This window comes from Cetorhinus maximus, chromosome 5, assembly GCF_964194155.1.
Source record: "Cetorhinus maximus chromosome 5, sCetMax3.hap1.1, whole genome shotgun sequence".
NCBI classification, from domain to species: domain Eukaryota; kingdom Metazoa; phylum Chordata; class Chondrichthyes; order Lamniformes; family Cetorhinidae; genus Cetorhinus; species Cetorhinus maximus.
The window spans coordinates 111,305,816-111,320,746 of NC_135883.1; the positions used below are offsets into that span (position 1 = coordinate 111,305,816).

General features: G+C 36.8%; 1 protein-coding gene across 5 annotated transcripts in view; it reads left to right on the forward strand.

The window, feature by feature from the left end:
- Positions 1–14,185, forward strand: part of snap91a (synaptosome associated protein 91a) — a 204,727-nt gene extending 190,542 nt beyond the window's left edge. For 3 of the 5 annotated variants that reach the window (XM_078542298.1, XM_078542300.1, XM_078542301.1), the window contains 3 exons: positions 5,775–5,834; positions 6,138–6,242; positions 12,748–14,185. In XM_078542298.1, the coding sequence (XP_078398424.1) occupies positions 5,775–5,834; positions 6,138–6,242; positions 12,748–12,765 (183 nt within the window). In that variant the 3' untranslated portion in view covers positions 12,766–14,185. Of the gene's footprint in view, positions 1–5,774; positions 5,835–6,137; positions 6,243–8,500; positions 8,600–12,747 lie in introns of all 5 variants that reach the window. The other 2 variants (XM_078542297.1, XM_078542299.1) reach the window with 2 other exon arrangements.
- Positions 14,186–14,931: the final 746 nt, after the last annotated feature.

The following is a 14,931-nucleotide window of genomic DNA, read 5'->3' on the forward strand; positions in this document are numbered from 1 at the left end:
TATTCTACACTACAGCCTATGACAGCATTACTAACCATTTCCTGAGCAGCATTCTTTTAGAAATACTGACTCTGCAAGAAGTATTAATCTTTCAATTTTAACTGCATGATAACTGAACTCTCCTATGCCCCAAAATTGGTATGAAACGTCAGATTAAGATACAAGGTTTACAACGCAGGAGAGGAAGATGGAGGCAGGAGGCAAGAAGTGCAAGAGAGATCAGCTATATAAGACAATTCAGCCTTGGGCTGTATGCTGTAGATATAGAGTGTCATATCTGGTGTTTATGAAAACTTTGTTCTTAAGAATTACTTAAATAATCTCAGCCTGCCAAGACTTAACGCTTCGTGGTAATCATATATTTTTCTGCTATCTCAACTTTTCTATTTTCATTGCCTAAAATATTAGATAAAACAACATTTTTTATACATTTATTTCCAGTCTCAATTGAGGAAAATTTTGACTTGCCTACTAACATGCCATAGTACATTTTATTAACATTTTTCTTACTATTTTACAAATTGTTAGAATGCTCAACTGACTGAAATTGTTGCCTGCCTCTGGATTAATGGGTGATATAAACCAAATATTTAATGTCATTGAGTTTTGCATTTTTCCCTTTACATCCTGTGCTCATAAATTGTTTCCCTGTATTCACAAATTTCCTGTTTTATGTTGGTAATGTCAAATAAGGATGATGGCACTTATATAATTCATCATGTCAGTGTCACAGGAAATTAGTTAACTTGTATCCATGTCAAAGCTCTCAAGCTAAGAACATAGTTAAAGCTAGTAAGAATAATTATAATCTATATAATAGATATTTATCAAAATATTGCAGCCACCGTGCTCTGCCAGATAATTGCTAGACATGACCTTTGTAGTTTGTCATCACTTGAACCACTTAAATAATAATTTCTTAGTGTACTCAACCATATATTCTTATGATATAGTTTGTGAACTTTTTGAATGGTGTGTAGTGTAGTTCTTCAACTATTTTATGGATTTGCAAAGTTTCTGTGCATTTGAATCTCCAGAGAAGATATTTTCTTGGTTCCAAAAAAGTGTGGGTTACGTCTTTGGTTTAAAGATTCAGTTTTCAATAAAAGATGCCATACAGTTTTCTTCTTAATTACACCCCTGTTTGTTTTTAAATTCCAAAGAAGAATTGATGTGATTTTTTTTCCCAATTTCTATTTACCAAAAATAAAGTGACCTCCCAGCTATTCATTTGAGTTACTCCTTTCTCTGCAGCATTTGGCATCATAGGGCATCCAGGTCTCCTAATCTAAGCAAATGAGGAATTCAGTTGTATGCTTTGCTCCATAATGGACAATATAGCAAATTGGGCTCAAATACGAAAAATTGTAACGAATCAGATTATGCTCTGTAATATTGAATAACCTTGCACAGCTCTTTATTAACCTATTACAACATAGATATGTTTTGCAACCTGAGATGTGCTCAATTCTCTCAACAGCCATCAAAAATAACTCTTGGATCTGTTTACTCCTTTCCAAACAAATACATTTTATTTCCATTCTAACCAGAGCTTTTTGTCCCCCTTTCAAGATCAACTCCAATCTTACCAGCTGCGTACATTCCATATTTTACTATTTCTCCAATGTTTCCATGTTCTTCAGAAAGCCTTTCTTAATTTGTTTTCCTTTTGCAGTGTTTTGTCATATGAAAAACATTAAAATTTTGTTTTCATATACATCTTTTCTCAAAGTTTTCATATAGAATCCCCTAGCGTTTAGAACATGGCCTTTCTGGATAAAAAGCATTGATTTATTTTGAAACTTTGCCACCTTTTAGTAGACAATTGAGACCTCTTGTCCAAAATATTGTCCAAAGCTAATTACAAGAAGTACAGACAAGACCTAAAAAGGGAATAAAAGAGAGTATAAGAGTACATAAGCAGCTAACATAAAAGGAACCCAAAAATCTTTTCTAAAAATATAAATAGTTAAATGCTAGTCAAAGGAAGAGTGGGACTGATTAAAGACCAAAAAGGAGATTATTTTGTGAAGTTAGAGCATGGCTGAAGTTCACTAGAGAAAGGGATGCTGCCAGTGTAGCAGCAAAATTGAACATGTTTTTCCTTGATGAAAGGAGGAAAAAGCTCTGTCTGGATTTTGCTAGAAAACTCTTGAATCCCACCTTTCATTTCCATGATCTCTTGCCACAATTCACAAAAGTAAATGTGCAATGGAATAAAGGGGAAAATAGACCATTCCGCAAATAAGATATAGAATGGATAGACTACAAGATAGCCCAATCCCCTACTTTATAAAACTCATAGTATGTAAACGAGAATTTAACAAAATCAACCTGATGACATGATCCATGGATTTTAATACGAAATGCAGAGTACAGACTATTCTGTAAAATGAGACCCCCATTGTAATTATTTGTATTCTGAAATGATTGTAATTGTGCAATCCTTTTATTTTATATTTTTATTTTAATGATTGTCCATAACTATGTCATGAATAATGATTTTGTTTCATTTGTGTTGTCATTACAATTCTGCACCTGCCACCATGACAATTTCTCAATAAACCAATTTTCTAAATCTAAAAGGGGACACTGCCAATGTAGTAGCAAAAGAGAAGATAGTGGTGATATTGGGCATGATAAAAATAAAGAGTTACTTAAAAATAAGTTAAAAGTTGGTAGTACTCAAAGTAGACAGGTCACAGGGTCCAGATGAGCTGCATTCTAGGTGTTTAATGGAAGTAAGGATGGAAATAACGGAAGTTCTGGTCACAATTTTCTAATCATCTTTTTATATGCCAGAGGACTGGAGGATTGCAAATGTTACACTGCCCCTGCTGAAAAAAGGGGAGAGGAATAAACCCAACTGTTAGAGGCCAGTCAGCCTAATGTCCATGGTTGAAAAATGTTTAAAGACAACAACCTGAGAGAAAACTAATTGTTGTGGGCTAATAAATGAAAGTCAACAATGATTTGAAGTCAGTTTCTTTATGATTAAGTTGATGATTCTTTTGATCAAGTAACAGAGGGTTAATGAGGTTAGTGCAGTTGATTTTGATGCAAATGAGTGTTCAAAAGTTTGGTAAAGTACCACGTAATAGCCTTACTAGCAAAATTAAAGTCCATGGGATTAAATGGACAGTGATAGCATGGATACGAAATTGGCTAAGGAACAGAAAGTAGAGAGTAGTGGCGAGCAATTATTTTTCTTCTTATATAAATGACCTGGACCTGGGTTTGCACAGCACTCTGAAATGTAACAAAGAATGAGAAGATTACTAACAGATTTCAGAGGGGCAAAGATAGATTGATAAAATAGGCAGACACATTTGTAAAGTGCACGTTCAATGAAATCAGACTGCCAAAAGGACTTCAGGTGGAAATGTGAAGTAGTGGATGAGAAAGATAAACTTGAATCCTGTGACAGTGGGAGGAGTGGTAATCCAGTTGGAGTTTTTTTTAATGGAGTCCTATCATTTCAATAGTGTTGTGTGATTTGAAAATCAAAAATTTACTGAAAGGTTTACACGATTCCCAATCCCATCAGTCATTGTAAAAGCTATTATCATCATGATTGACTTTACCCATCAGAAATTGCCACTGGTGGTAATTTAATCTTTAAAATGCCAGGTGCAAGGTAAGTGATAGTAAGTCGTAAATATTCTTTTGTTTTGTATTGGATTTACTTCCCCCACTCTGTCTCACATTTCAGGTCCGTAGGTTGAGACTACACAGAGGAAAGTTCCAAAGATCAGGTGTAGAGGACATTCCTTCTGTGTGCCTCCTGGCACGTTCATTCCAGCTGACTCTGGAAAGTCAGGGGGTTCCAGGAAAGCATTACAAGGGCAAATAATTATAGGGATTTGGGAGAGGGAAGTGGGACTGGCTGGATTACTCTTTTTAAAAAAAGCTGGTACAGACCCAGTGGGCCAAGTGGCCTCCTTCTATAACTCTAAATATGAAATGATGTATTTTAGTAGGAAGAATGAGGAGAGGCAATATAAATGAAATGGTACAATTTTAAAGGGATGCAAGAAGAGAGAGATCTGGGGGAGGGGTTGTGTACACAAATTTTTGAAGGTAGCAGGACAAGTTGAGAAGGTTTTTTGGAAAAACATATGGGATCCTTGGTTTTATTAATAGAGGCATAGAGTTTAAAAGCAAATAAGTTATGCAAATGCTTCATAAAACACTTATTCAGCTTCAACTGAAGTATTGTGTTCTGGGCACACATTTGAGGAGGAAAGTCAAGATTTTAGAGAGGGTGAAGAAGAGATTTTCCATGATAGAACCAGGCATGAAAGATTTTGGTTATGTGGAGAAGCTGAAGTTGTTCCCCTCGAGCAAAGAAGGTTAAGAGGTGTGATATTGATGGTCAAAATCATGAAGTTTTTTGATAGAGTAAACAAGATGATACTTTTTCCAGTGGCAGAAGAACCAGAGCTGACAGGAGGAAAAACAAATTACACAGTGAGTTGTTGTGATCTGGAATGCACTGCTTGAAAAGTTGATGGAAGTAGATTCAACAGTAGCTCTCAAAAGGTAACTGGATAAATACTTGAAGGAAAAAATATGATAGGGCTATGTGCAAAGTGCAGGGAATGGGACTAATCAGATAACACTGCCAAAGTTGGCACTGGTACAATAGGCTGAATGGCCTGCTTCTGTGCTGTATCATTGAACACAGTTCCCCATTCAACCTCAAAATGATAACCTAGTTGTCTAAATAAAGATCTTCCTCTTTTTATTCTCAGTCCCTACTGTCTTGAGGATTAATAAAATTCAGGTGTCCATTTGACAACCATTGTAGCCTGCTGTTCTGTGGAGAGTAAAACAGTGATCAAGATGCATGGCAGCTTCAACCAATGAATTGAAACTTTGTTCTCAACAAATGTAGGTTTGCTTTTTTTTCCAATATGTAGCCTTTAATTGTCTCAATTTCTCTCATCTTGCATTTTACCTAACAACCCTTTCCTCCAAGATCAAACCTAAATTTCTCTGAAGTAATATTTAGCGGTGCTTGACTTACTGTCAGATATAAATAAAGGGATATACAAGTCGAGGCAACTGTTTCCCATGCATCAAGATCTGTTCCAGCATAGGTATAAGTTATTTTGTTGACTGTGAAACATTGTACAAGATATAAGCTTATTTCACTGGTTTATCCACATTAGTTTTCTCTTGTTTTATGTGCAAGCTATTCTATTTCAAGCAGCTTTGATGTCTTTTCTAATCATTACTTGGACCTTTCTGCTAAGAAGAGGTTACACTTGAAACCACCGCACCTCAAGATGGTCTTAGCAAATCGGATTATCTTGTTTCACTTTCTGCATTTGGTGTACTCTTCATTGTATTTGGAAAGTAAATGAGGATGAAAATAATTATTTCCCTTTGTAGCTATCTTTCCTTCTACATTTTCACTTGGCCTATGCATTGCTTCAGAAAAGAACTGCGAGTATGCTAGAGCACAAAACCATTAACTTAGTAAAGCAGTGAGGGAACCTGTGTGAACCTTAAAGTGGTTCTGACTCTTGAAAGGCAAAATCCCTTGATCATCCAATTTTGTACTAATGCTAGTCCTGTTATGCATGATGGATAGATCTCAAAGAACAAGATCCTACCGAAGGTAGGAAATTGTACTTCCTCCTTCATTTTTGATCTCCAAAATAACAGCAAAGATTATTCCATCATTTGTTTTCACTACAAAAGCATGTTTTAATCAAACTTATCTGTACCTACATACTCACACCTGTTTTTCTATGAATTGTTCATAGGGAGCTGTTCCACCTGTAGGGCCTCCGCCTACTGCTCAACCAGTACCTGGATTTGGGATAGTAAGTAGTAGAAGGTTCAATCTCTCTTTTGACTATAAGACAGCCCCACTAAAGCAGGGCCTCAAAAAAAATTTATATGATCTGAACAGCAACCAGTGCTCTGATTGTTAAGATCTATAAAGTTTTTATTTCAGCAAGGATTTTTCTGATTTAAATTGATAATTTATTCTATTACCTTGTTAAAAACTGTCTTATCAGGCAAATTAGCTAAGACTGTGTAAAATCACATTTTCTTAAACACAGTAGCTACTGTTTATTTCAACAAGTAATTCAAGTACTTATTAAATGTGCTGTTTGATTAAGCCACCTGCAAGTGCAGGTATACCCATGATGCCTCAGCAACCAATGATGTACCCTCAGCCCGTGATGAGACCAGCATTTGGAGCTGGAGCAGTTCCTGGAGCACCGGTAAGCTTTGTTATGAGAACTTAGTAGTCTTTGGAAAGAAACAATAATCTATTATGAAAAGTATGTTTGAAAATGTATAGATATGGACATGGGAGCACAATAAGAGAACCTTGGGATTAAAACAAAGTGCTGGAAAAGCTCTGGCAGCAGATATCTTAGGTCACCAGCTTGCACAGTATTTTGCTTTTATTTTAAGAGAAATTTGGGTACTGCAAATTCAAGTCCCAGTACTGCCTGGCAGTTGAGCTAGTCACTGCTAGCTGGACTAAAACGAGGCAATACATTCCTTCTCAGTAAAGGGAAAGCTTCCCACTTTATTACACAATATACATGCAGCTAAAGTTTGAGGTAAATTTTCAGAAGCATCATACATGTGCAGCTTTGTGTGCTAAGTGAACATAGCAGAAATTTGTAACTCCAATGATTTTCTGCCTTTATTATACTGGGAATTTTCTGTATGCCCACTACGATCTTCAGTACATTTTCCTGCTGCACAAAGTTCTGTTGAAAATCAACATTTCACAATATATGAAGGAAGGAGCCTCACAAGGCCAAAAAGCTATGACCTTTTATATTTCAACAGGTATCAGTCTTGGTTCAGGAATAGCACACTTGCCACTTGAGTCAAGAGCTTGTAGTTAAAGCCCCACTCCCAAACATTTAAATATATTATTTAGGCTAATGTTTTAGTGCAGTTACTGAAGGAGTACTTCAATTTCAATTGGTTTCTATCCTCTTATCAATGGCATCCGAGTGGCTTTGTTGTTTAATGGAATATACTTCTGTACCATTGCAATATCTCAAATCGCCCCATTGTTGCTGTACATTCCTGTGTGGCAGCTTCTCCCTCCACCTCGCCGGAGATAGCTCACTTCATTTTCTATACTGACATTTTCCATCCTGGCTTGATCTTGTTTGACCTTAAACCTTTATCATACTACAGTGATTAAACCCAAGTTGCTCATTCACATTTGACCTATATTCCTAATCATTTATTCATAACGAGATCTAGCAATGCTTCTGGCACTGTAACTTGCTAACATACTGCTTGAGGAAGGGATTTGCCTGCTTCTCACCACTAGAAAACAGTTGTAAATAGTTTCAACAAATGCCAACTACAATCGCTAATTTTTTTTTAGTCCGTTATGTTCAGTTTCTGAATGCTTGTAAACAGAATTGCATCATTTAACTAGTTACTCTTTAGATTGTGCTCTTGATTGGTCTGAACACTGACTTTGTCAGTATAGACTTTCTTTCTTGTGGCTATTATTAGTATTAGTAAATGATTCTTAATTACTATGCGGAGTCATCAATCACAGGTAATTAAATGAGAGTATATTAGAGGCTGGGTGTAGTATAAAGAAAGTTACTTTGTATGACTGTCATGAGTAATCATAAGTGACTTTATTCTAAGAGCAGGGTCTCCAAACTTGACTTTGACTGGAGCAAGAGAGGAAATTTTCCATAGATCCAGATGGCAAAGGGACAGCATATGGATAATTTATTTAAGCATAATTCTGTATAACAGAGAGCTTATTTTGAATGTTTTATATAGGAAAGGGAAGAAGTAAATGTTTGAGATGCTAGCTTGACATTTTATTATTGTAGTGAAAGTGGTGTAATGGGACTGTGTGGAGAGCTTTCAATAAGCATTTCCCATAATTCTTAAGAAAATTGTTACAAAGGGAATAAAGCAAATATGAAGACATGAATTGAAAGGAATTTAGGGGATGAAATTTGTCTCTGGGAAAGAGTGCTGGTACTACTGTCCAAGAGCATTATTCTACTGATGCCATGAAGCAAATTTAAAATGAGGACGAGGACGATAAGGCATTAATATTTGTATTCCACTTAATTTTGCTACAGAAGAAACTTATGTTGGGTGAAAATAGAATTAGGATGAAACCATTCCTAGTTAATATATTGCTATAGTTAATCATATAATTAAAATGTGAAACCTGAATATATCCTGGTCTAAATATGGAGATTGGTTTTCCTGTGGTGTTTGAGAAGTTTTTCTTTGGCACAAAGCCTGTGCTTAGTATAGTTGCTGGCTCTTTCATGTTTCTTATCTTCATGAATATATTTTTTAAAAACTAATTTTTGAAAAATAGTGTGTTGTATGTTTTATCATGTTTGAAATCAGATAATTGCTGCATGAGCAGAATGTGCATGTAAAGTATAATTATAACCTTTCTAACCTCTCGGCCTCACTATATTGCTGCTTTTTCTGCCTTCTTTGGTCTCTGCTTTGTTAGCTCTCCCCAAGCCCAACGCCTGCCACTCAGAGCCCCAAGAAACCTGCAACAAAGGACCCTCTAGCAGATCTAAACATCAAGGATTTCTTGTAAACAAAGGTACACTCCAGGTTCTATCTGGAACTCTTTTTGTGTGCTGAAAGTTAGAATTGCATGGATAGTGTGTGGGCTTGTGAGTTACAGCAGTATTAAAGGTAGATTGCACAAGTTTCTACTCTAGGAGCTTTCCAGCACAGTGAAGGATGTTATAAAGGTTTAAGTTTTCAAAAAGGTCAGTTTTCTTACCTCGTATACAAAAAGTCGAACGGCGTAAGAATAAAATTGCCTGTAGTTTAAATCCTAACTTGGATGCTGAATACAAAACAGTAAGAGGTCTGATTGGTGTTTCACAGCATACAATGTAAAAAAAGTATTCTTTTTACATTCTGTATTACAGGTGTTTTAATTTCTTGCCAATTTGTCCTCCTCGCTTCATCCTCCTAAATTCCTTGCATCCTTCCTAAAATGCACTTCCAGAAGCCCTAGCTGCTCTCTTCTTTGTGCCTAGCCTAAGTAACGATTATTAGTATTGAACTCCCAGAATCTCAGCATTGTTACAGCACAGAAGGAGGCCATTTGGCCCATCAAGCCTGCACCAGCTCTCCGCATGAGCAATTCACCTAAAGCCATTTCCTTTAGCAGTAAGCATAGGGTAGAAATATAATTGCAGAGATATTATAGCTGAACCAGATTCATCCTCATCAGTTTCTTCACACGTAATTTTTTCAAAGCAGTGACTACAGTGGCAGTTAGGAATGGACATTCCCTTCTAATCCAGGAGTCTTGAAGACACTTATTGAGATCAACTTTGTGGAGACTGGGGATTTCCCTAGGCTGTGCGGCTGAGCTATCCACTCCTTAAACTTCAGGAAAGCTATACAAGTATTTAGGTCAGAGAACCTGAGCTAGTTTTCATTTCAGCATTTCATTGTATATTTGTTTGCCTTGCTTTGCATTTTATAATTAAAATTAATGGCCTGGATTTTGTGATTATAACGATGACAGAACTGTTTACTCTGTGAAAGCGATAGCAGCCTCTACCAACCACACATTCCCAGTTAAATATGGAAATCCAGAAGTTGCTGTCAGTAATTACCCACTCCTCCAAAGGGTGCACTGTTGAAGTCCTTCCTGATGGAAACAAGTAGAAATCACTGAATTGACGTGAACTTCCACTTTTTATGTTACTATTCATGCTGTTTTAAAAACACTTGTAAGAGTCATGCCTTGTTGAAGGATGTGTAACTGGGTTTTTAATGATGTTCTAAGTCATAATTCTGGCTGAACAACCTCTGCACTTGAAAAATCAATTTTACAGATATGGAATATCAAATTTCTCCATTCTGTGATAATTCCATAGAATTTTAGAAACTATAAGTTTCTGATTTCAACCTTATTCCTGTGTGTATGGGCCAATCTTTTTTGGCTTGCTGTGATATTATAAAAAGTGAATGATTAAAGCTGCTTATTAATTATTGATTTGCTGCTGTGAGGATTCTTAACTATAATTGACTGCCTAGCCTCCTTGGTGACATCACAGTTGCTGTTAGAGATATTGCCTATAGTTGGTGCCAAAATGATATTGACGGCAGGAAAGGTGAAATCTACACCGTGAGGTTGCTAGATCTTTGTGACCAGCTTTCTTCGAGGTAGGTAGCGAACGTAGTCACTTCGCCACTGACCACATTATCTGGTCCATTAGCATGAGACTTAAACCATTAAGAGACACCCTAAAAACTGAGTTTGTTTTCATTAGAGAAGACTGAGAGGGGATCTTACTGAGGCATTCAAGGGGCTAAATTTTTCGGGGTTGGAAAGGAGGCCTATTCAGGGGAAGCACCAAGCAGAGGTATGATCACCTTTTCACCAAATTTGATGAAAAAAATGGCCTTCCCACTCTTGCCTGCCTTTCACTGGCCAGTGTATTTTGGCAGTGAAGGAGGATTAAGGCCCTTAATTACCACTTAGCTGGCCAGTTAAGGGCTTCAATGAGCCTCTGGTGGATGTCTTACCATGCACTATTATGGGAAGAGGGTTGGGTTGGCATGAAGGTGATGGACTTCCTACCCGTAGTATTTAATGTACCTCTCCACCAAAAACGACGGGGTGGGCTGTAAAATCCAGCCCAAGATCTTTAAAGCTATGGCCATGGGGAATTTAAGAAAGTTTACTGCGGCCGTAGGAATTACAAAAGTTGGGTATGGGAAGAAGCTCCCAAGCGGTAATAACTAGATACACAACTCATCACTTTCACAGACAATTGTGATTTTTTTTTTAAAAGGGCAGTTCAGGGAAATAGAAGTTGATAAAGTCAGAAATGCTCAGAAGGAATTGGACTGGTATTTAAGAATATCCGTTGAGCTGTAACAGTCGAACTGTATAGGTAGTGAATTGCATGAAAGTGTGAGTTGATCACATTGCAGTGAGGGAAATGGACACCTGGAACTGAGTGAACAAGGCAAGCAACCCTAACCAATCAAATTAAAGATTTGTGAAATTAACAGTGCAAGGACTGTGAAGGAAGTGAATATTAAAGTATCTGAATTCTATGTCAAATCAGATACACAAAGAGAAATAGAGAAAGCAAGATTGAATTGAGATAGAAGAAAGACAAAGGAAAAGTAAAGAACAAAATTTAAATCTCTAGCATTAAGAAACTGAAGAAATGAGATTGAAAGGCACCAGAGAGGATGATTGGCAATAATTAACACGCATCTCACGTGCCATTAAAAGGATACTTAGACTGAAAGGCAAGGACTAGTTATATGGTTTTGGGCAAGACGTGAGAAAGAATGTTTTTTACACAGCAATTGGTAATGATGTGGAGCTTGCTGCCCATGAGGGTGGCAGAACCGGAGACAGTGAACAACTTCAGAAGGAAATTGGATGGGCACTTGAGCAAAATAAACTTGCAAGGCTACAGGCACAGCGAGGGTTAACGGAATTAATTGGGTTGCTCTACAGAAAGCCAGAATGAGCTTAATGGGCTGAATGGCCGCCTCCTGTGCCTTAATAGTTCTGATTATGACTTGACTTTCTGTGGTGAGTTTGGTTCGTATCTGCCACTCAAATACTGGAGCTTCATGACATTCAATGCATTTCAATGGCAGGTGGAAAGAGAGGTGCCTTTTTTGCAGAGCAATGCAACTTCAAAAGCGACTTTTGGATTTATACACTTAACCACGCACCTGTCCTTGCCTGAAGTTGCTCTACTAGTTGTGCGTAAATAACTGAGACACTATTAGCCTTGCTGTTATTTTGATAGTAAATTATTGCCCATTTACTTTTGTGAATTTTTTCATTTGTAATATCTAACATTTTGTGTCAGCCTTGCTCGTGTCAGCCATGGCTCAGTGGTAGCACTATCACCTATGAATCAGAAAGGTCCGAGTTCAAGCTGAACTCCAGGGATGAGCATAAATCAAGGCTGACACTTCAGTGCAGTAATGAGAGAGGCTGCATTGTGTTAGTGTTGTCTTTGACGTAAGGCAATAAATTCAGGCCCCATCTGTCCCTCGGGTGGATGCAAAAGATCTCTGGGATCAAAGAAGAGCAAGAGGTTTCTCCCAGTGCCCTGGCCAACCTTTTTCCTGCAATAAATATTGCTGAAGCAAATTAGTGTTAGGTTTATATATGCAAAAGGATGGTCTCAGACATTGCTCAGACTCTCTTCCACATCCCTCCAAATTATCTGGTCATTACATTAATGCTATTTGTTGGATCTTACTGTGTACAAATTACCTGCTAGGTTTTCCCTATGTTACAACATTTTGGGGCAACCTATGTGGTAGTTTTAAAGTGCTCATAGCCAAAGTTCATAAAAACCACCATTTCTTTCTTCTCTGAATTTGACAAGTGGAGCATAGCAATATCTGTATTATATGTCATGAACAAAATATGCCAGTCTTTATTATTCCATGTTATGGAAAAGAATAATGACAGAAGTGCACCCCGTCCCAAACCAATCCATGTATTTTCTTTGCATTTGAAATAGAGGAGATGCATTTCGATAGCACCTTTCATGACCTTGGGAAGAGCAAAAGCATTTTACTTGTGAAGTGTAGCCACGGTTGAAGGAAAAATGACCATCACAGCAGTAATATTCTTGCTCCAGTCTTGGATCTGAGCTCATGAAAAGAGAAATTTATTGAAAACTTATTACGTTTAATCATCTGATCTATCTCATTTATTTATGGCTTACTTTGCAGCTACAGTTCTTGCGATGATGGGAATGCTGAAGGTGACAACAGTTGATATTCAATACCCCAAGCAATCTACCAGTCATGTTTCAATGCTTATTCAGACTTCCATATTGTAAAAGGTGTAGCACAACTGTGAAAGTAACCCTTAGAAATGTGTACTTTTTGATGTTATGCCCTAATTTATCAGAAGTTGTGCATTTTGGATTGTGTTTTGCAACTTGAAAGATGGGTGTATGTTACTGATGCCTTTTAGTGCTTCTCTGTACCTAACTTAATAGTTTAGGTTGCAGATTTGCAGCTGTTGTGTGATGAGCCACTTGGAGTAATGTGTTTGTATTCTTGAAAGTGCAAATGTATATAATTTCATTGCAGAGCCTAGGATGTCATGTCTGTTCTGTATACCTATTAGCTTACAGTCATGATTCTGATAGCAATTTGCATATAAATTAATGTGCTGACACCCTTCAAATCTTCCAAGTCTGAAGTTTTGTCTGAAACCATTCACAACTGCAAAAATTGGGTTAAACATGCTATCAAACTGTTTTTAAGGAAACATTTGTGCATTACATTCAGAATTATTTATAATTCCTTAAAGTAATATAAAATTTGATGTTAAACTTCCATAGTATGCACTGATCTTGGCATAAAGGTATTACTTGACAAAGATGTATGCTGTTTGCCAAGACAGAAAATGTTATCTAAATAGATCTCATATTTATATCTGAGTATGTTAAATTGTTGTATTTAATTTCTTTGTTACATTATGTATTCTTTGCTTAATGGACCAGCAGTAAAATATTGGACAGTGTGAGAATGCATATTTTGGAAAAGACAATAATGGATTTATGTTCTCAGATGTGTCTTCATTATAAGGGATCACAAACCAGTTCAAACACACCTTTTTTTGTCCAGTACCAACCTTCATATCATTTTCCATTCAGCAACATAACATATTTTGTGTTTGTTTTTAGTTGGAAGTACTTTTATCATTAGCGTTGTCATTAAGTTTTTATACGCAAAAAGATGGTCTCAAACATTGCCCAGAATCTCTCCTACATCCCTCCACCCATAAAGAAACAACATGTACTGTGTGATTCCCAGGGAAATGTCATATTGTTTGCGCAAAATGCTTGGCAAAAGGTGTAGGCACCAACAAAGGAGATCACTGTTGATCAGTGGGATTAGTGTTCTCAGGCATGGCAGCTGTTTTGTAAAAATGCTATGCAGTTTGAAAGTGTTTCATTTCTGTCTCTTCAGATCTATCAGTATATCTATATATTGTACCATTCCAAGTAAGTGTATCTGGAATTAATGTGGGAAAAATACATTATATTTAAAATATTACTCTTTTTATTTAAATTTGTTTGATTTTTTTTGTTTATGATCCAGTGCATGTATGCCCTTTGAGATGCAATAAATGCATTGAACAAAGTAAATTTAGAAATGTTTGTTTTGCTGAAGTAATTGTGTGCTTTCTTTGTGTGCATTTAAACAATAAGTCTCTTACTAAAACTGTTAAAAACATTTCTTTGCATCTAGTTGAAGTACTGTTTTTCTTGGACTACCTCAGGTCCCCATACTGTTACGCTAAATTGGAATTTCATGTTTCATTGAGCAATCCCCTTGTCTGTAGCCTGCACAGGACTAGTGTCATTGTTTAAATGAGACACAAGAAGGTCGTTTCTGGTTTCCAACTCATTCTCTACAAACTGTTGAAGAGCCTGTCAAAATATAGTGCTGTGCTAACAAAGTGGCTTGTCGGTAGTCCTGGAGCAGGCTGAAGAATTCACAGGCAATTTGGGGCTTTTAGCTTCCAAGTCAGAATTACATTACAACGGGGGAAACACTGACAGCTTTAGCAGTCAATGTGTTACATGAAACACCTGCTAAACAATTTGAATACCTACCTGCATTATTGTGATTCTAATCTAAAATCTTTAGCACAAAGCCTTTTGGTATGTCATGTGCCAATGAAAACCGCCACCTCCTTCGGGAAAATCAACCAAAGAATACGTTTTAACTAGAATATCTAAAAATGTAATTTAAGTCTAAAGGAACCATCTATAACTTTGGGAAAGTACAATTATGACATCTTGTCATCCTGCATAAAGGCACTAATCAGCTGCTTCAGATTTCTAAAAACCTCGGATCAGACATGGCATGAAATTTATTCTGAGAACATTTTTGATT